We start from the raw sequence: 18728 nt of genomic DNA on the forward strand, positions 1-18728 counted from the left end.
GTACCGGTACCCCCTGTATATAGCCTCCACATTGACTCTGTACCAGTACCCCCTGTATATAGCCTCCACATTGACTCTGTACCGGTACCCCCTGTATATAGCCTCCACATTGACTCTGTACCGGTACCCCCTGTATATAGCCTCCACATTGACTCTGTACCGTAATACCCTGTATATAGCCTCCACATTGACTCTGTACCGTAATACCCTGTATATAGCCTCCACATTGACTCTGTACCGGTACCCCCTGTATATAGCCTCCACATTGACTCTGTACCGGTACCCCCTGTATATAGCCTCCACATTGACTCTGTACCGGTACCCCCTGTATATAGCCTCCACATTGACTCTGTACCGTAATACCCTGTATATAGCCTCCACATTGACTCTGTACCGTAATACCCTGTATATAGCCTCCACATTGACTCTGTACCGGTACCCCCTGTATATAGCCTCCACATTGACTCTGTACCGTAATACCCTGTATATAGCCTCCACATTGACTCTGTACCGTAATACCCTGTATATAGCCTCCACATTGACTCTGTACCGTAATACCCTGTATATAGCCTCCACATTGACTCTGTACCGTAATACCCTGTATATAGCCTCCACATTGACTCTGTACCGTAATACCCTGTATATAGCCTCCACATTGACTCTGTACCGTAATACCCTGTATATAGCCTCCACATTGACTCTGTACCGGTACCCCCTGTATATAGCCTCCACATTGACTCTGTACCGTAATACCCTCTATATAGCCTCCACATTGACTCTGTACCGTAATACCCTGTATATAGCCTCCACATTGACTCTGTACCGTAATACCCTGTATATAGCCTCCACATTGACTCTGTACCGTAATACCCTGTATATAGCCTCCACATTGACTCTGTACCGTAATACCCTGTATATAGCCTCCAGATTGACTCTGTACCGTAATACCCTGTATATAGCCTCCACATTGACTCTGTACCGGTACCCCCTTTATATAGCCTCCACATTGACTCTGTACCGTAATACCCTGTATATAGCCTCCACATTGACTCTGTACCGTAATACCCTGTATATAGCCTCCACATTGACTCTGTACCGTAATACCCTGTATATAGCCTCGCTACTGTTATTTTTTGTTGCTCTCTATTTTTTATTTTAACATTTGTCTTATTTTATTTTTTATTTTCTACTTTCTTAAAACCTTTTTTTCGTACAAATGCACTGTTGGTTAAGGGCTTGTAAGTAAGCATTTCACTGCAATTTCTATACCTGTTGAATTCGGAGCATTTCACAAATATAATTTGATTTGATCAGGGGGGTTCAAAAGAACATAGGAATCATAGGATCTAGAACTGGGAGCTATAAAAGTTTCAATACTGGGGTTTTATAAATGTTTTAGACAGAGTAGAGCACAGTGTTTTAGTACTGGGGGTTTATAAATGTTTTAGACAGAGTAGAGCACAGTGTTTTAGTACTGGGGTTTATAAATGTTTTAGACAGAGTAGAGCACAGTGTTTTAGTACTGGGGTTTTATAAATGTTTTAGACAGAGTAGAGCACAGTGTTTTAGTACTGGGGTTTATAAATGTTTTAGACAGAGTAGAGCACAGTGTTTTAGTACTGGGGTTTATAAATGTTTTAGACAGAGTAGAGCACAGTGTTTTAGTACTGGGGTTTATAAATGTTTTAGACAGAGTAGAGCACAGTGTTTTAGTACTGGGGTTTATAAATGTTTTAGACAGAGTAGAGCACAGTGTTTTAGTACTGGGGTTTAGAAATGTTTTAGACAGAGTAGAGCACAGTGTTTTAGTACTGGGGTTTTATAAATGTTTTAGACAGAGTAGAGCACAGTGTTTTAGTACTGGGGGTTTATAAATGTTTTAGACAGAGTAGAGCACAGTGTTTTAGTACTGGGGTTTATAAATGTTTTAGACAGAGTAGAGCACAGTGTTTTAGTACTGGGGTTTTATAAATGTTTTAGACAGAGTAGAGCACAGTGTTTTAGTACTGGGGTTTATAAATGTTTTAGACAGAGTAGAGCACAGTGTTTTAGTACTGGGGTTTATAAATGTTTTAGACAGAGTAGAGCACAGTGTTTTAGTACTGGGGTTTATAAATGTTTTAGACAGAGTAGAGCACAATGTTTTAGTACTGGGGTTTAGAAATGTTTTAGACAGAGTAGAGCACAGTGTTTTAGTACTGGGGTTTTATAAATGTTTTAGACAGAGTAGAGCACAGTGTTTTAGTACTGGGGGTTTATAAATGTTTTAGACAGAGTAGAGCACAGTGTTTTAGTACTGGGGTTTATAAATGTTTTAGACAGAGTAGAGCACAGTGTTTTAGTACTGGGGGTTTATAAATGTTTTAGACAGAGTAGAGCACAGTGTTTTAGTACTGGGGTTTATAAATGTTTTAGACAGAGTAGAGCACAGTGTTTTAGTACTGGGGTTTATAAATGTTTTAGACAGAGTAGAGCACAGTGTTTTAGTACTGGGGGTTTATAAATGTTTTAGACGGAGTAGAGCACAGTGTTTTAGTACTGGGGTTTATAAATGTTTTAGACAGAGTAGAGCACAATGTTTTAGTACTGGGGTTTATAAATGTTTTAGACAGAGTAGAGCACAGTGTTTTAGTACTGGGGTTTATAAATGTTTTAGACAGAGTAGAGCACAGTGTTTTAGTACTGGGGTTTTATAAATGTTTTAGACAGAGTAGAGCACAGTGTTTTAGTACTGGGGTTTATAAATGTTTTAGACAGAGTAGAGCACAGTGTTTTAGTACCGAGGTTTTATAAATGTTTTAGACAGAGTAGAGCACAGTGTTTTAGTACTGGGGTTTATAAATGTTTTAGACAGAGTAGAGCACAGTGTTTTAGTACTGGGGTTTTATAAATGTTTTAGACAGAGTAGAGCACAGTGTTTTAGTACTGGGGGTTTATAAATGTTTTAGACAGAGTAGAGCACAGTGTTTTAGTAGCAGGATTTTATAAATGTTTTAGACAGAGTAGAGCACAGTGTTTTAGTACTGGGGGTTTATAAATGTTTTAGACAGAGTAGAGCACAGTGTTTTAGTACTGGGGGTTTATAAATGTTTTAGACAGAGTAGAGCACAGTGTTTTAGTACTGGGGTTTATAAATGTTTTAGACAGAGTAGTGCACAGTGTTTTAGTACTGGGGATTATAAATGTTTTAGACAGAGTAGAGCACAGTGTTTTAGTACTGGGGGTTTATAAATGTTTTAGACAGAGTAGAGCACAGTGTTTTAGTACTGGGGTTTATAAATGTTTTAGACAGAGTAGAGCACAGTGTTTTAGTACTGGGGTTTATAAATGTTTTAGACAGAGTAGAGCACAGTGTTTTAGTACTGGGGGTTTATAAATGTTTTAGACAGAGTAGAGCACAGTGTTTTAGTACTGGGGTTTTATAAATGTTTTAGACAGAGTAGAGCACAGTGTTTTAGTACTGGGGGTTTATAAATGTTTTAGACAGAGTAGAGCACAGTGTTTTAGTACTGGGGGTTTATAAATGTTAGCACAGTTGAGGCCGTCTGCTGACCACTTTTCACCCTTGAAAGTCATGGTGGAAACAACAATTGGTAGATAAACCCCTGGTTGCTGATTACTCTCAAAGTCATAAAACACAAATGTCTCTGAATGTTCATCTTCATCCAATGGTTGAAGGTAGCACTCATGTTCCACTTCTTGAACCACTTCAGTGTCTCTGCTTTTCAAAGACCCTTTACAGACAGGGCAGTGTAGGATACCACATACCTTTACAGACAGGGCAGTGTAGGATTTTTTTTACATTTTACATTTTTAGTCATTTAGCAGACGCTTTTATCCAGAGCGACTTACAGTAGTGAATGCATACATTTCATACTTTTTTTTTCTGTGCTGGCCCCCCGTGGGAATCGAACCCACAACCCTGGCGTTGCAAACACCATGCTCTACCAACTGAGCTACAGGGAAGGCCACATACCTTTACAGACAGGGCAGTGTAGGATACCACATACCTTTACAGACAGGGCAGTGTAGGATACCACATACCTTTACAGACAGGGCAGTGTAGGATACCACATACCTTTACAGACAGGGCAGTGTAGGATACCACATACCTTTACAGACAGGGCAGTGTCCACATACGTGAGGTTGGGGGTTGTCTGTTTTAACGTTGTAATTGCGTTGGAATTTTGGACATTTCTTGTTGAGGTCACACCAGCTGACAGATGTATATGCCTTTGGATGCTATGGACTCTAAAACACAGAGGTCCAGTTACTAGATAGGTTTCTCACAGCCTTTTACAGGACTCTAAAAGGCAGAGGTCCAGTTACTAGATAGGTTTCTCACAGCCTTTTACAGGGCTCTAAAAGACAGAGAGGTTCAGTTACTAGATAGGTTTCTCACAGCCTTTTACAGGACTCTAAAAAACAGAGAGGTCCAGTTACTAGATAGGTTTCTCACAGCCTTTTACAGAGCTCTAAAAGACAGAGAGGTCCAGTTACTAGATAGGTTTCTCACAGCCTTTTACAGGGCTCTAAAAGACAGAGAGGTCCAGTTATTAGATAGGTTTCTCACAGCCTTTTACAGGACTCTAAAAGACAGAGAGGTCCAGTTACTAGATAGGTTTCTCACAGCCATTTACATGCTATCTTCAATCAGTAGAGGCTCTACCTCAGAAATTATTGTGTCAAGCTGTTTAGCTGCATCCTACATCAACACATCGTCCTCATCAACACATCATCATCCTCATCAACACATCATCCTCATCATCCTCATCAACACAGCATCAACACATCGTCCTCATCAACACATCATCCTCATCATCACATCATCCTCATCATCCTCATCAACACATCATCATCCTCATCAACACATCATCATCCTCATCATCCTCATCAACACATCATCCTCATCATCACATCATCCTCATCATCCTCATCAACACATCATCATCCTCATCATCCTCATCAACACATAATCATCCTCATCAACACATCATCATCCTCATCAACACATCATCCTCATCATCCTCATCAACACAACATCCTCATCAACACATCATCCTCATCAACACATCATCCTCATCATCCTCATCAACACATCATCATCACATCATCCTCATCAACACATCATCCTCATCAACACATCATCATCACATCATCCTCATCAACACATCGTCCTCATCAACACATCATCTTCATCAACACATCATCCTCATCAACACATCACCCTCATCAACACATCATCCTATTCAACACATCATCCTCATCAACACATCATCCTCATCGTCCTCATCAACACATCATCCTCATCATCATCAACACATCATCCTCATCATCATCATCCTCATCATCCTCATCAACACATCATCCTCATCAACACATCATCCTCATCAACACATCATCCTCATCAACACATCATCCTCATCATCCTCATCAACACATCATCATCATCAACACATCATCCTCATCAACACATCATCCTCATCAACACATCACCCTCATCAACACATCACCCTCATCATCCTCATGTCCTCCTATGTCAGCAATCCATGCTTTGGTTTAGTTTCCCCTGGTACTGTTTCCACTTGCTAATGTTTTAGCATTTGTGGCACAAATCCCATTCAAGTCATCCGACCAATATTAGCATTTTTTGCACATTTCTTTTAGTCATTTTATCATGTCCAAATCATGTCCAAATCATCCAAATGTATAAAATTCAATGTGAAGCTCAACAAAGTCACTTATAGATGATTTGAACATGATGTGCTAATGTTAATCTGACAAATCATATTATCTGTCCCATGATTTGAATTAGATTTTTGCTACAAATGCTATAATGTTATGTAAATGTAGGAGTGTTTGACATTGCAGCCGACTTTATAGACGAGTCGAGATCTACAAATGACCTTGCATGATAAATAACTACTCACTCACTCAGTCAGTCAGTCAGTCACAATTTACCCACGATGCATCACAGTTTTGATGCTCTCGAACACTGTATGTGTGACTGAGGAAGGAAGCCCTCTCTGCATCAGCTTCTTAGTTCCTGACATAGATTTGTCTAGAGGGTCCATCTATGCATATTTGTCATTATGTCGTCTGCAACAGAATGAGAAGAGCAATTGAGGACTATCTCCATTTTAAAGTAGTTAATGTCTTCTTCTTCAACTTCCATAACTTTAATGACAGTCGGTAAACCAACTGAAAGTTTGTATTCAATGGCTTTAGTTTTGAAGCAAGTGCGCCCTCTATTAAACTCTATGGACACAGACTACTTCAATGTTGGGTTAACCACAGATCTCAAACTTCACACTCAGTGTCTGTTTACTGACAGTAAGTTAACTTACAACACGTCTACCCTTCACTCTGTAAGTATGCTTGACGATATCTTAAAATATGTATATTTTATAATTTGTTTGTAACCATGAACTTCTGTATCCTGTTATGTGCATGGCGATGCTATTGGAATGTATGTTGTTTTGTTTTTCTGTTATGTACTCTGTAGATGTATTTCTGCATATTAATCTGATACAGTATTGTACATGTGGTTTCATATATAATACTTTTTCCTGCTATTTTAAGGACTCTGACAGTAATAGATTTTTGTGGAGACGTGTTTGAAAATGGGCTAAAGTAAGAGGGGATTGGGTGTTTAGCTTTTAGGAGTAATACAGTATTAATATGAAACACAGTGATGGAGGGTTGTGTTTAGGAGTATTATTTACGTGAGACACAGTGACGGTGGATTGAAATGCTTACTAACGGGTCCATTTCCAACAATGCAGAGTAAAAACATTTTAAATAGTGACACAAGGAATAAATACACAGTGAATAACAAATAACAATAATGAGTAAAAAATAACATGTCTATTTACCAGTACCTAGTTGATGTGCAGGGGTATGAAATAATTGAGGTGGTTATGGGTCGGCAGGTAGCCTAGTGGTTAGAGTGTTGGACTCGTAACTGAAAGGTTGCAGATTGAATCCCTGGGCTGACAAGGTACAAATCTGTCGTTCTGCCCCTGAACAAGGCAGTTAACCCACTGTTCCTAGGCCATCATTGAAAATAAGAATTTGCTCTTAACTGACTTTCCTAGTTAAATAAAGGTAAAATAAAAATGTACACACATGTAAGGGAAAGGGGGATACCCAGTCAGTTGCACAACTAAATGCATTCAACTAAAATGTGTCTTCTTTATTTTATTTATCCGTTATTTTACCAGGTAAGTTGACTGAGAACACGTTCTCATTTACAGTAACGACCTGGGGAATAGTTACAGGGGAGAGGAAGGGGATGAATGAACCAATTGTAAACTTCTTCTACAGTTAACCTAACCCCTCTGAAACAGAGCAACACTGCGGGATCTGCCTTAATCGACATCATCGGCACCAGGGATCAGTTGTTGTTGGGTGTTAACTGCCTTGCTCAAGGACAGAACTGCATATTTTGACCTGATTGCTGTTTGGCATCGTAATCGACTTCAGTGGGCAAATACTCACCTTCGATGGCCACTGGCACGCTGGAGAAGTGTGCTCTTCACGGATGAATCCTGTTTTCAACTGTACCGGGCAGATAGCAGACAGCGTGTATGGCGTAGTCTGGGCAAGCGTTTTGCTGATGCCAACGTTGTGAACAGTATACCCCATGGTGGCAGTGGGGTTATGGTATGGTTAGGCATAAGCTATGGACAACGAACACAATTGCATTTTATCGATGTCAATTTGAATACAGAGAGATACTGTGACGAGATCCTGAGGCCCATTTTTGTGCTATTCATCCACCGCCATCACCTCATGTTTCAGCATCAAAATGCATGGCCCCATGTCGCAAGAATCATACACAATTTCTGGAAGCTGAAAATGTCCCAGTTCTTCTATGGCCTGCATACTCAACACTGTCCTATTGAGAATGCTTTGGATGCTCTGGATCGACGTGTACGACAGCATGTTCCAGTTCTTGCCAATATTCAGCAACTTCTCACAGCCATTAAAGATTAGTTGGACAACATTCGACAGGCCTCTATGGAAAGGAGATGTCGCGCTGCATGAGACAAAAAGTGGTCACACCAGATACTGACTAGTTTTCTGATCCATGCCCCTACTTTTTTTTAAGGTATCTGTGACCAACAGATGCATATGTGTATTCCCAGTCATATGAAATCTATTAGGTCCTAATACATTTATTTAAATTAACGGATTTCCTTATATGAACTGTAAGTCAGTAAAATCTTAAAATATTTTGCATGTTGCGTTTATATTTTTGTTCAGTGTAGATGAAAACTCTCTTGGTAAACAGTATTGTTTACTGCTTATCACAAGGTATTCTAACTCAGGCAAGCAAAAACTTGAGACTTCCTTAACAAAGAGACACACCCCTCCTCCCTTCGACTTACCAGAGTCTGCCATCCATTCTTGAAGATGCACTCTTAGAGAAAAGGGTTCCAAAAGGGTTCCTCGGCTGTCCCAATAGGAGCACCCTTTTTGGTTCTAGGTAGAACCCCTTTCGTTTACATGTAGAACACTCTGTGGAAAGGGTTCTACATGGAACCCAAAAAGGTTCTACCTGTAATTCAACAAGGTTCTTCCTGGAACCTAAAAGGATTCTTCAAAGGGTTCTCCTATGGCATCAGCCAAATAACCCTTTAAGGTTCTAGAAAGCAAAACATTTTTGTGTAGAAAAACCAGCAAGATGTATATCCAGGTCCTCATTCAGCCACAACTCAAGAAAAACGTATTACAGTTTTCCAGTGATAGGATAGAACATAGCTCATCCAGTTTGTTCTCCAGTGACTGCACGTTCGCCAATATTAATTTATTAAATACATTTTGTATTTAACCTTTATTTAACTAGGAAAGTCAGTTAAGAACACAATCTTATTTACAATAGAACAGAGGGCAATGGTGGTCTATTTGATCGCCAACGTAATCTCGTCAGGATGCCTGCTCGCTTGCCTCTCTATTGCCGCCACTTCCTCTTTCGAGTCCCGGGGGATTAGGGCCTGGTCCGGAGTAAGCAGAACGTCCATAATTTGCCATCTCGTTGAGGTAGAAATGTTTGTCCATATCAAGTTAAATGATCACTGTTCTGATGTCCGGAAGCTGTTTTCGGTCAGAGTAAAGTTAAAATCAGCACAAAAAAGACACAAAATAGCGGAGTAGGTCAGGAGCCCGTAAATCAGCTGCTATCCACTGCTTGCCATCTGCTGTTCACAAGGGCCAACAGTGGAACAGAATATGATAGCGGCATGTTCTATAGAACAGACATCCATTTTTGTGTGCTTAAATTTTACTTTTTAACACCAGTGTTGCGTTTCATTAGTTTGTTATGTTGTTATTAGCCCAACATTATTGAGGACATTATTATTAGGTACCAGTACTATACACGATGGCCAACAGTGGTTCTCTCCCAAATGGCACCCTGTTCCCTTAATAGTGTACTACTTTTGACATAGGGTGCCATTTGGGAAGAAGCCAGTGTAACTGAATATGATCAAGGCATTATATTACTGCCCATCGTACGAAGAGACACTACAGTAATGCTGAGATGCCAGTAGGGAGAGCTCTAGTCTAGAACACTGAAACCTTCAGTATCACTTTGATGCAGCTGATGAGGAGTGTAAATTGAATGTGTTTATAGAATAGAATGAATGACTTCATGGAACTGACCAAATGTAAATGGAACTTTGACCTGTTCCATGTAGAACTCAGAGGGACAAGGCAACACATTCTAAGATATTATAAACATTCCATAAAGAATAGTCAACATATTGTTAACATGATTCTGTATTTAAATAAAAGTGGAAATGGGGGACATTTTGTCCATTTTAGAAATGTAGGGCCCATTCTAATACAGTAACCTCCCTTCTCTGACATGTTGTTCTCGTCGTCATGCATGTTAATGACTTAAAGAGGAAAGGACAGTTCTGCATCAGCTACTTGTGCCCTGACTACTTTAAATATGTATCAACTGGTTGACTCTCTGTACAGGACCTCTCTCCTTCACTTCACTCTATAAGTACGCGTGACAATATCTTGAAAAATAGTTTTGGGTTATTTGATTTTAGTCATTAGTCATATTCTTGAGGGGAATGTATAATTTTACTTCTTGTTATGTTTTGAGCTGTGTTTTGGATCAGAACTGTGTCAGATAAGACCCAGATGCAGACAGTTTGAATAACAGATGTTTATTAACAAAACAGGGGGCAGGCAGACGACAGGTCAAGGGCAGGCAGAGGTCAGTAATCCAGGGTAGAGTCAGTAAGGTACAGAACGGCAGGCAGGCTCAGGGTCAGGACAGGCAGAGTGGTCAAAACCGGAAAAACTAGAAAAACAGGGGCTAGAGAGAACCAGGGGCTAGGGAGAACCAGGGGCTAGGGAGAACCAGGGGCTAGGGAGAACCAGGGGCTAGAGAGAACCAGGGGCTAGGGAGAACCAGGGGCTAGGGAGAACCAGGGGCTAGAGAGAACCAGGGGCTAGGGAGAACCAGGGGCTAGGGAGAACCAGGGGCTAGGGAGAAACAGGGGCTAGGGAGAACCAGGGGCTAGGGAGAACCAGGGGCTAGGGAGAACCAGGGGCTAGGGAGAACCAGGGGCTAGGGAGAACCAGGGGCTAGGGAGAACCAGGGGCTAGAGAGAACCAGGGGCTAGAGAGAACCAGGGGCTAGAGAGAACCAGGGGCTAGGGAGAACCAGGGGCTAGGGGGAACCAGGGGCTAGGGGGAACCAGGGGCTAGGGAGAACCAGGGGCTAGGGGGAACCAGGGGCTAGAGAGAACCAGGGGCTAGGGGGAACCAGGGGCTAGGGGGAACCAGGGGCTAGGGAGAACCAGGGGCTAGGGAGAACCAGGGGCTAGGGGGAACCAGGGGCTAGAGAGAACCAGGGGCTAGGGAGAAACAGGGGCTAGGGAGAAACAGGGGCTAGGGGGAACCAGGGGCTAGGGGGAACCAGGGGCTAGGGGGAACCAGGGGCTAGGGAGAACCAGGGGCTAGGGAGAACCAGGGGCTAGGGAGAACCAGGGGCTAGGGAGAACCAGGGGCTAGGGGGAACCAGGGGCTAGGGGGAACCAGGGGCTAGGGAGAAACAGGTGCTAGGGGGAACCAGGGGCTAGGGGGAACCAGGGGCTAGGGAGAACCAGGGGCTAGGGAGAACCAGGGGCTAGGGGGAACCAGGGGCTAGGGAGAACCAGGGGCTAGGGAGAACCAGGGGCTAGGGAGAACCAGGGGCTAGGGAGAACCAGGGGCTAGGGAGAACCAGGGGCTAGGGAGAAACAGGGGCTAGGGAGAACCAGGCTGGTAGGCTTGGCGATACGAACTGGCAACAGACAAACAGAAAATACAGGTATAAAGGCAGTGGTGTAAAGTACTTGAGTAAAAATACTTTCAAGTACTCCTGAAGTAGTTGTTTTGGGGTATCTGTACTTTATTTTACTATTTTTATTTTTGACAACTTTTACTTCACTACATTCCTAAAAGAAAATAATGTACTTATTACTCAATACATTTCCCCTGACACCCAAAAGTCCTCGTTAAATTTTGAATGCTTAGCAGGACAGAAAAGGTCCAATTCACGCACTTATCAAGAGAACATCCCTGGTCATCCCTACTGATTCTGATGTGAAAACTCACTAAACACAAACGCTTTGTTTCTGAATGATTTCTGAGTGTTGGAGTGTGCCCCTGGCTATCTGCACATACAAACAAAACACAAACAGTTGTGCCATCTGGTTTGCTTAACAAGGAATTTGAAATGATTCATACTTTTACTTTTGATACTTAAGTACATTTTTGCAATTACATTTATTTTTGATACTTTATATCATATTATTTAAAACCAAATACTTTTAGACTTTTACTCAAGTCGTATTTTACTGGGTGACTCACTTTTACTCAAGTATGACAATTGGGTACTTTTCCACCACTGTATAAATACACAGGGGATAAGGGGGGAAACTGGCGACACCTGGAGGGCGGGTGGAGACAAGCACAAGACAGGTGAAACAGATCAGGGTGAGACAGTTTTGGTTGTTACATCAGGGCCTGTATTCATAAAGTGTCTCAGTGGAGGAGTGTTGGAATGTGTGTGAATGACACAGTGGATTTATCTGAGGGTCCTTTAGGACCAGACTGAGTAGGGTTGACATCTATACTGGGACTGATAGGGAGTAGGGTTGACATCTATACTGGGACTGATAGGGAGTAGGGTTGACATCTATACTGGGACTGATAGGGAGTAGGGTTGACATCTATACTGGGACTGATAGGGAGTAGGGTTGACATCTATACTGGGACTGATAGGGAGTAGGGTTGACATCTATACTGGGACTGATAGGGAGTAGGGTTGACATCTATACTGGGACTGATAGGGAGTAGAGTTGACATCTATACTGGGACTGATAGGGAGTAGGGTTGACATTGATACTGGGACTGATAGGGAGTAGGGTTGACATCTATACTGGGACTGATAGGGAGTAGGGTTGACATCTATACTGGGACTGATAGGGAGTAGGGTTGACATCTATACTGGGACTGATAGGGAGTAGGGTTGACATCTATACTGGGACTGATAGGGAGTAGGGTTGACATCTATACTGGGACTGATAGGGAGTAGGGTTGACATCTATACTGGGACTGATAGGGAGTAGGGTTGACATCTATACTGGGACTGATAGGGAGTAGGGTTGACATCTATACTGGGACTGATAGGGAGTAGGGTTGACATCTATACTGGGACTGATAGGGAGTAGGGTTGACATCTATACTGGGACTGATAGGGAGTAGGGTTGACATCTATACTGGGACTGATAGGGAGTAGGGTTGACATCTATACTGGGACTGATAGGGAGTAGGGTTGACATCTATACTGGGACTGATAGGGAGTAGGGTTGACATCTATACTGGGACTGATAGGGAGTAGGGTTGACATCTATACTGGGACTGATAGGGAGTAGGGTTGACATCTATACTGGGACTGATAGGGAGTAGGGTTGACATCTATACTGGGACTGATAGGGAGTAGGGTTGACATCTATACTGGGACTGATAGGGAGTAGGGTTGACATCTATACTGGGACTGATAGGGAGTAGGGTTGACATCTATACTGGGACTGATAGGGAGTAGGGTTGACATCTATACTGGGACTGATAGGGAGTAGGGTTGACATCTATACTGGGACTGATGGGGAGTAGGGTTGACATCTATACTGGGACTGATGGGGAGTAGGGTTGACATCTATACTGGGACTGATGGGGAGTAGGGTTGACATCTATACTGGGACTGATGGGGAGTAGGGTTGACATCTATACTGGGACTGATGGGGAGTAGGGTTGACATCTATACTGGGACTGATGGGGAGTAGGGTTGACATCTATACTGGGACTGATGGGGAGTAGGGTTGACATCTATACTGGGACTGATGGGGAGTAGGGTTGACATCTATACTGGGACTGATGGGGAGTAGGGTTGACATCTATACTGGGACTGATGGGGAGTAGGGTTGACATCTATACTGGGACTGATGGGGAGTAGGGTTGACATCTATACTGGGACTGATGGGGAGTAGGGTTGACATCTATACTGGGACTGATGGGGAGTAGGGTTGACATCTATACTGGGACTGATGGGGAGTAGGGTTGACATCTATACTGGGACTGATGGGGAGTAGGGTTGACATCTATACTGGGACTGATGGGGAGTAGGGTTGACATCTATACTGGGACTGATGGGGAGTAGGGTTGACATCTATACTGGGACTGATGGGGAGTAGGGTTGACATCTATACTGGGACTGATGGGGAGTAGGGTTGACATCTATACTGGGACTGATGGGGAGTAGGGTTGACATCTATACTGGGACTGATGGGGAGTAGGGTTGACATCTATACTGGGACTGATGGGGAGTAGGGTTGACATCTATACTGGGACTGATGGGGAGTAGGGTTGACATCTATACTGGGACTGATGGGGAGTAGGGTTGACATCTATACTGGGACTGATGGGGAGTAGGGTTGACATCTATACTGGGACTGATGGGGAGTAGGGTTGACATCTATACTGGGACTGATGGGGAGTAGGGTTGACATCTATACTGGGACTGATGGGGAGTAGGGTTGACATCTATACTGGGACTGATGGGGAGTAGGGTTGACATCTATACTGGGACTGATGGGGAGTAGGGTTGACATCTATACTGGGACTGATGGGGAGTAGGGTTGACATCTATACTGGGACTGATGGGGAGTAGGGTTGACATCTATACTGGGACTGATGGGGAGTAGGGTTGACATCTATACTGGGACTGATGGGGAGTAGGGTTGACATCTATACTGGGACTGATGGGGAGTAGGGTTGACATCTATACTGGGACTGATGGGGAGTAGGGTTGACATCTATACTGGGACTGATGGGGAGTAGGGTTGACATCTATACTGGGACTGATGGGGAGTAGGGTTGACATCTATACTGGGACTGATGGGGAGTAGGGTTGACATCTATACTGGGACTGATGGGGAGTAGGGTTGACATCTATACTGGGACTGATGGGGAGTAGGGTTGACATCTATACTGGGACTGATGGGGAGTAGGGTTGACATCTATACTGGGACTGATGGGGAGTAGGGTTGACATCTATACTGGGACTGATGGGGAGTAGGGTTGACATCTATACTGGGACTGATGGGGAGTAGGGTTGACATCTATACTGGGACTGATGGGGAGTAGGGTTGACATCTATACTGGGACTGATGGGGAGTAGGGTTGACATCTATACTGGGACTGATGGGGAGTAGGGTTGACATCTATACTGGGACTGATGGGGAGTAGGGTTGACATCTATACTGGGACTGATGGGGAGTAGGGTTGACATCTATACTGGGACTGATGGGGAGTAGGGTTGACATCTATACTGGGACTGATGGGGAGTAGGGTTGACATCTATACTGGGACTGATGGGGAGTAGGGTTGACATCTATACTGGGACTGATGGGGAGTAGGGTTGACATCTATACTGGGACTGATGGGGAGTAGGGTTGACATCTATACTGGGACTGATGGGGAGTAGGGTTGACATCTATACTGGGACTGATGGGGAGTAGGGTTGACATCTATACTGGGACTGATGGGGAGTAGGGATGACATCTATACTGGGACTGATGGGGAGTAGGGTTGACATCTATACTGGGACTGATGGGGAGTAGGGATGACATCTATACTGGGACTGATGGGGAGTAGGGATGACATCTATACTGGGACTGATAGGGAGTAGGGTTGACATCTATACTGGGACTGATAGGGAGTAGGGTTGACATCTATACTGGGACTGATAGGGAGTAGGGATGACATCTATACTGGGACTGATAGGGAGTAGGGTTGACATCTATACTGGGACTGATAGGGAGTAGGGTTGACATCTATACTGGGACTGATAGGGAGTAGGGTTGACATCTATACTGGGACTGATAGGGAGTAGGGTTGACATCTATACTGGGACTGATAGGGAGTAGGGTTGACATCTATACTGGGACTGATAGGGAGTAGGGTTGACATCTATACTGGGACTGATAGGGAGTAGGGTTGACATCTATACTGGGACTGATAGGGAGTAGGGTTGACATCTATACTGGGACTGATAGGGAGTAGGGTTGACATCTATACTGTGTAGGATGTGTGTTTTAACTTTTCTACATCCATAACAACCAGCTCTCTAGACTGATACAGACTCTATGGGCCTTATGGGCCTTCACTACAGATGGTGTGTGTGTGTGTGTGTGTGTGTGTGTGTGTGTGTCTGTGTGTCTGTGTGTGTGTGTGTGTGTGTGTGTGAGAGAGAGAGAGAGTCAATTGTTGTTTAGCCTCACAGCTTGGGGATAGGAGTTATCATTGAACCTGGTGGTCAGTCTTTAGGCTGCTGTACAGCTTGACGGACCATAGAGAATTGAACATTTATCCTCCTGTATCTGGGGATCTGAGAATAAACAGCTTCACAACAATCAATGTTGAAATATGTGTTTACAGTTCTACACATCTGTTCAATAAGTGATTGTTTTTGTTGTTTGTGATGTTGATGACTTTATTGTATCCATTAGGAAATAGTTTTTGCATCAGACAGCATGTCATCTTAAATAGACAGACGAAGACAGACATGCAACACGTCACACACATTACATACATAGTGCAATAGACTTACAGACAGACAGTATTCACATAGACAACCATATAGCACAATACAACACAACACAATATGAGCCTGGTTCATTTTCAGTAATGAGGCCCTGTACCCCATTTACAGTTTCTACTTCAATGTATCAGGTGGAGTTATTCACCTGCTATAGAGTGAGTTGTTGTTTATGTTTCTAAGACTGCAGGGTGGGAGATGCAACAATGGCCTTGAGAACAGCAGGAAGTGTGTTGCTGGTATTTCTCTGGTCTGTGACAGGTATGGTCTCATTCTTATCTTTTAGTTGTTCTGTTTCTCTACAGACATTTCTAAAGGATATGAATCATAATGTTATTCTGGTGTTAGGCGTCTCCACTTCCCTTTAAATAGGTATCTTTCACACCTCACTGAGTGATTCTTGTCTGTGGTTTCACACTCAACTCACCAACTATGGCAACATGGTGTGGACAAACCCTACTCATTTTGAAATTGATGCATCTTTAAGGTGAAAAAAAAGCACAAGCATCCACAACGTTCAAACATCTTTCCCATAATTACAGGTATTTTATCAACCATTTGAGTTCAGCCATAATATTTGTTGTAATATTTGTTCTCCCTTTTCAGGGGGATGAAATTGTAACCAGCTCTGTAATGCTTGTTTGAAAAAGACAGATACTTTTGAAAAAAGTATAATTCTCAATGAATCTAAAATGAGACATGACAATCTGCACAAAGGCAAAAAGGCCATTTTTAAACAATGGATGAGCTTTTCTTATTAATCTACTGGAGAACCATTTAGGGTTCAAGTAAAACGTTTGTATAAGTGAAGCTTTTAGAGAGAGGTTTAGTGCTTTTATATGTAATAATCTCAACCCACCCAGTTAGTAATCATTACATAGCGACTGTGTGTTTATTCATGTGAAAATTGACTTTGCCGCTTCAGCATGCTTTTGTGGCACAGTCAATGGCACACAGGGGATATTGGCCAGAAGGTTCAGGGTTCGCCGACCACCACGGATGAGCTCACTCTCCCTGCCTATTTCATTATTACGATCAGAGCCGGCTGCAGACAGTGATCAGCCAGGGGGAAATCAGATTTTCAAAATTTTGATGCCATATTTATAATTATATAAAATATATTCACATTTTCTACCAACAGGTTTCTGTGCCAATGCACCACACAACCAATAAACAAAAGCATAACGACTTGGAGCACTTCTATAGCATGGTTTACGTTTTTAAAACCACAATCAATCTGAACAAATAGGAATACATCCCACCTTACCTTGTAGGCTTACCCAGTATCGAAGGCTTGACAATCTCTGAATGTCATTCAGCTTTCTGGTGTTTTGTAACAAATGTCTCTTTCCATTCATCAAATGGCTGCTGCACAGTTTGGATTGATTGATTTTATTGGTCAGTTAAAAAAAATACATACACACATGTACACACAGTTTATTTACAGTGACCAGGATTGTTGATTTAAAGGACAATAAAGTCTGGGACTTATTTACATTGTGGTGCCTATGTTTTACATAAACACATTTACATTGCATAGATACAGACACATTGCATAGATACAGACACATTGCATAGATACAGACACATTGCATAGATACAGACACATTGCATAGATACAGACACATTGCATAGATACAGACACATTGCATAGATACAGACACATTGCAGATATAAACACATTACAGAGATACATTACAGAGATACATTACAGAGATACAGACACATTACAGAGATACAGACACATTACAGAGATACATTACAGAGATACAGACACATTACAGAGATACACACACATTGTCACGGTTATCGATGGTGAAGGAGGACCAAAATCCAGCAGGACTGCGTTTGTTCATCTTGAACATTTATTAAACTCAAAATGAACACCAAAACAACAAAACAAACTCACGATCCCCGAACAGTCTTCTCAGGCTCACACACGCTAGACAAGAAACAATCTCCCACAAAAACCTACACCAAACAATTACCCATATATAGGACTCTCAATCAGAGGCAACGAGGAAGCACCTGCCTCCAATTGAGAGTCCCAAACCCCAATCAACCTAACATAGAAATACATTAACCAGACTACACATAGAAATACATAGACCATAAACCAAAAACCCGGAAATAATAAATCAAACACCCTTCTACCAAAACACCACCCCGAACCACATAAAACAAATACCCTCTGCCACGTCCTGACCAAACTACAATAACAATTAACCCTTATATTGGCCAGGACGTGACAGTACCCCCCCCCCCCCTAAAGGTGCTAACCCCGGAAGCACCTCAAGAATAACAAAAACCCCAAACAACAAAAAATCCCCCTAAACTAAAGGGAGGGTGGCTGCCGTCACCGACGGCACTTGTGCTACACCCCCCCTCCCCAACCCACTTATACAGGTGGTGGTTCAGGCTCCGGCCTATTGTCCTCCAGAGTGCCGACCGACCCGATCTGCCTCGGACCGTAGGCAGACTCCCCCTGCTCTGGATCATGGGCAGACCTCCTCCTCTCCACCCTGTATGCAGACTCATCAATTAAACCGTTAATTACTTTAAG

General features: G+C 42.8%; 1 protein-coding gene across 4 annotated transcripts in view; it reads left to right on the forward strand.

Annotated features, from left to right (window-relative positions):
• Positions 1–18728, forward strand: part of LOC123735852 (cell adhesion molecule CEACAM6-like) — a 214862-nt gene that overhangs the window by 187696 nt on the left and 8438 nt on the right. For 2 of the 4 annotated variants that reach the window (XM_082971333.1, XM_082971334.1), the window contains exons 1-2: positions 4729–6368; positions 16349–16426. The exons of the other annotated variants lie outside the window; for them this stretch is intronic. In XM_082971333.1, coding sequence (XP_082827459.1) covers positions 16372–16426 — 55 coding nt within the window. In that variant the 5' untranslated portion in view covers positions 4729–6368; positions 16349–16371. Of the gene's footprint in view, positions 1–4728; positions 6369–16348; positions 16427–18728 lie in introns of those variants that run through there. 4 annotated transcript variants of the gene reach the window in all.

This window comes from Salmo salar, unplaced genomic scaffold (assembly GCF_965601325.2).
Source record: "Salmo salar unplaced genomic scaffold, fSalSal1 ptg000257l, whole genome shotgun sequence".
Taxonomy (NCBI): Eukaryota; Metazoa; Chordata; class Actinopteri; order Salmoniformes; family Salmonidae; genus Salmo; species Salmo salar.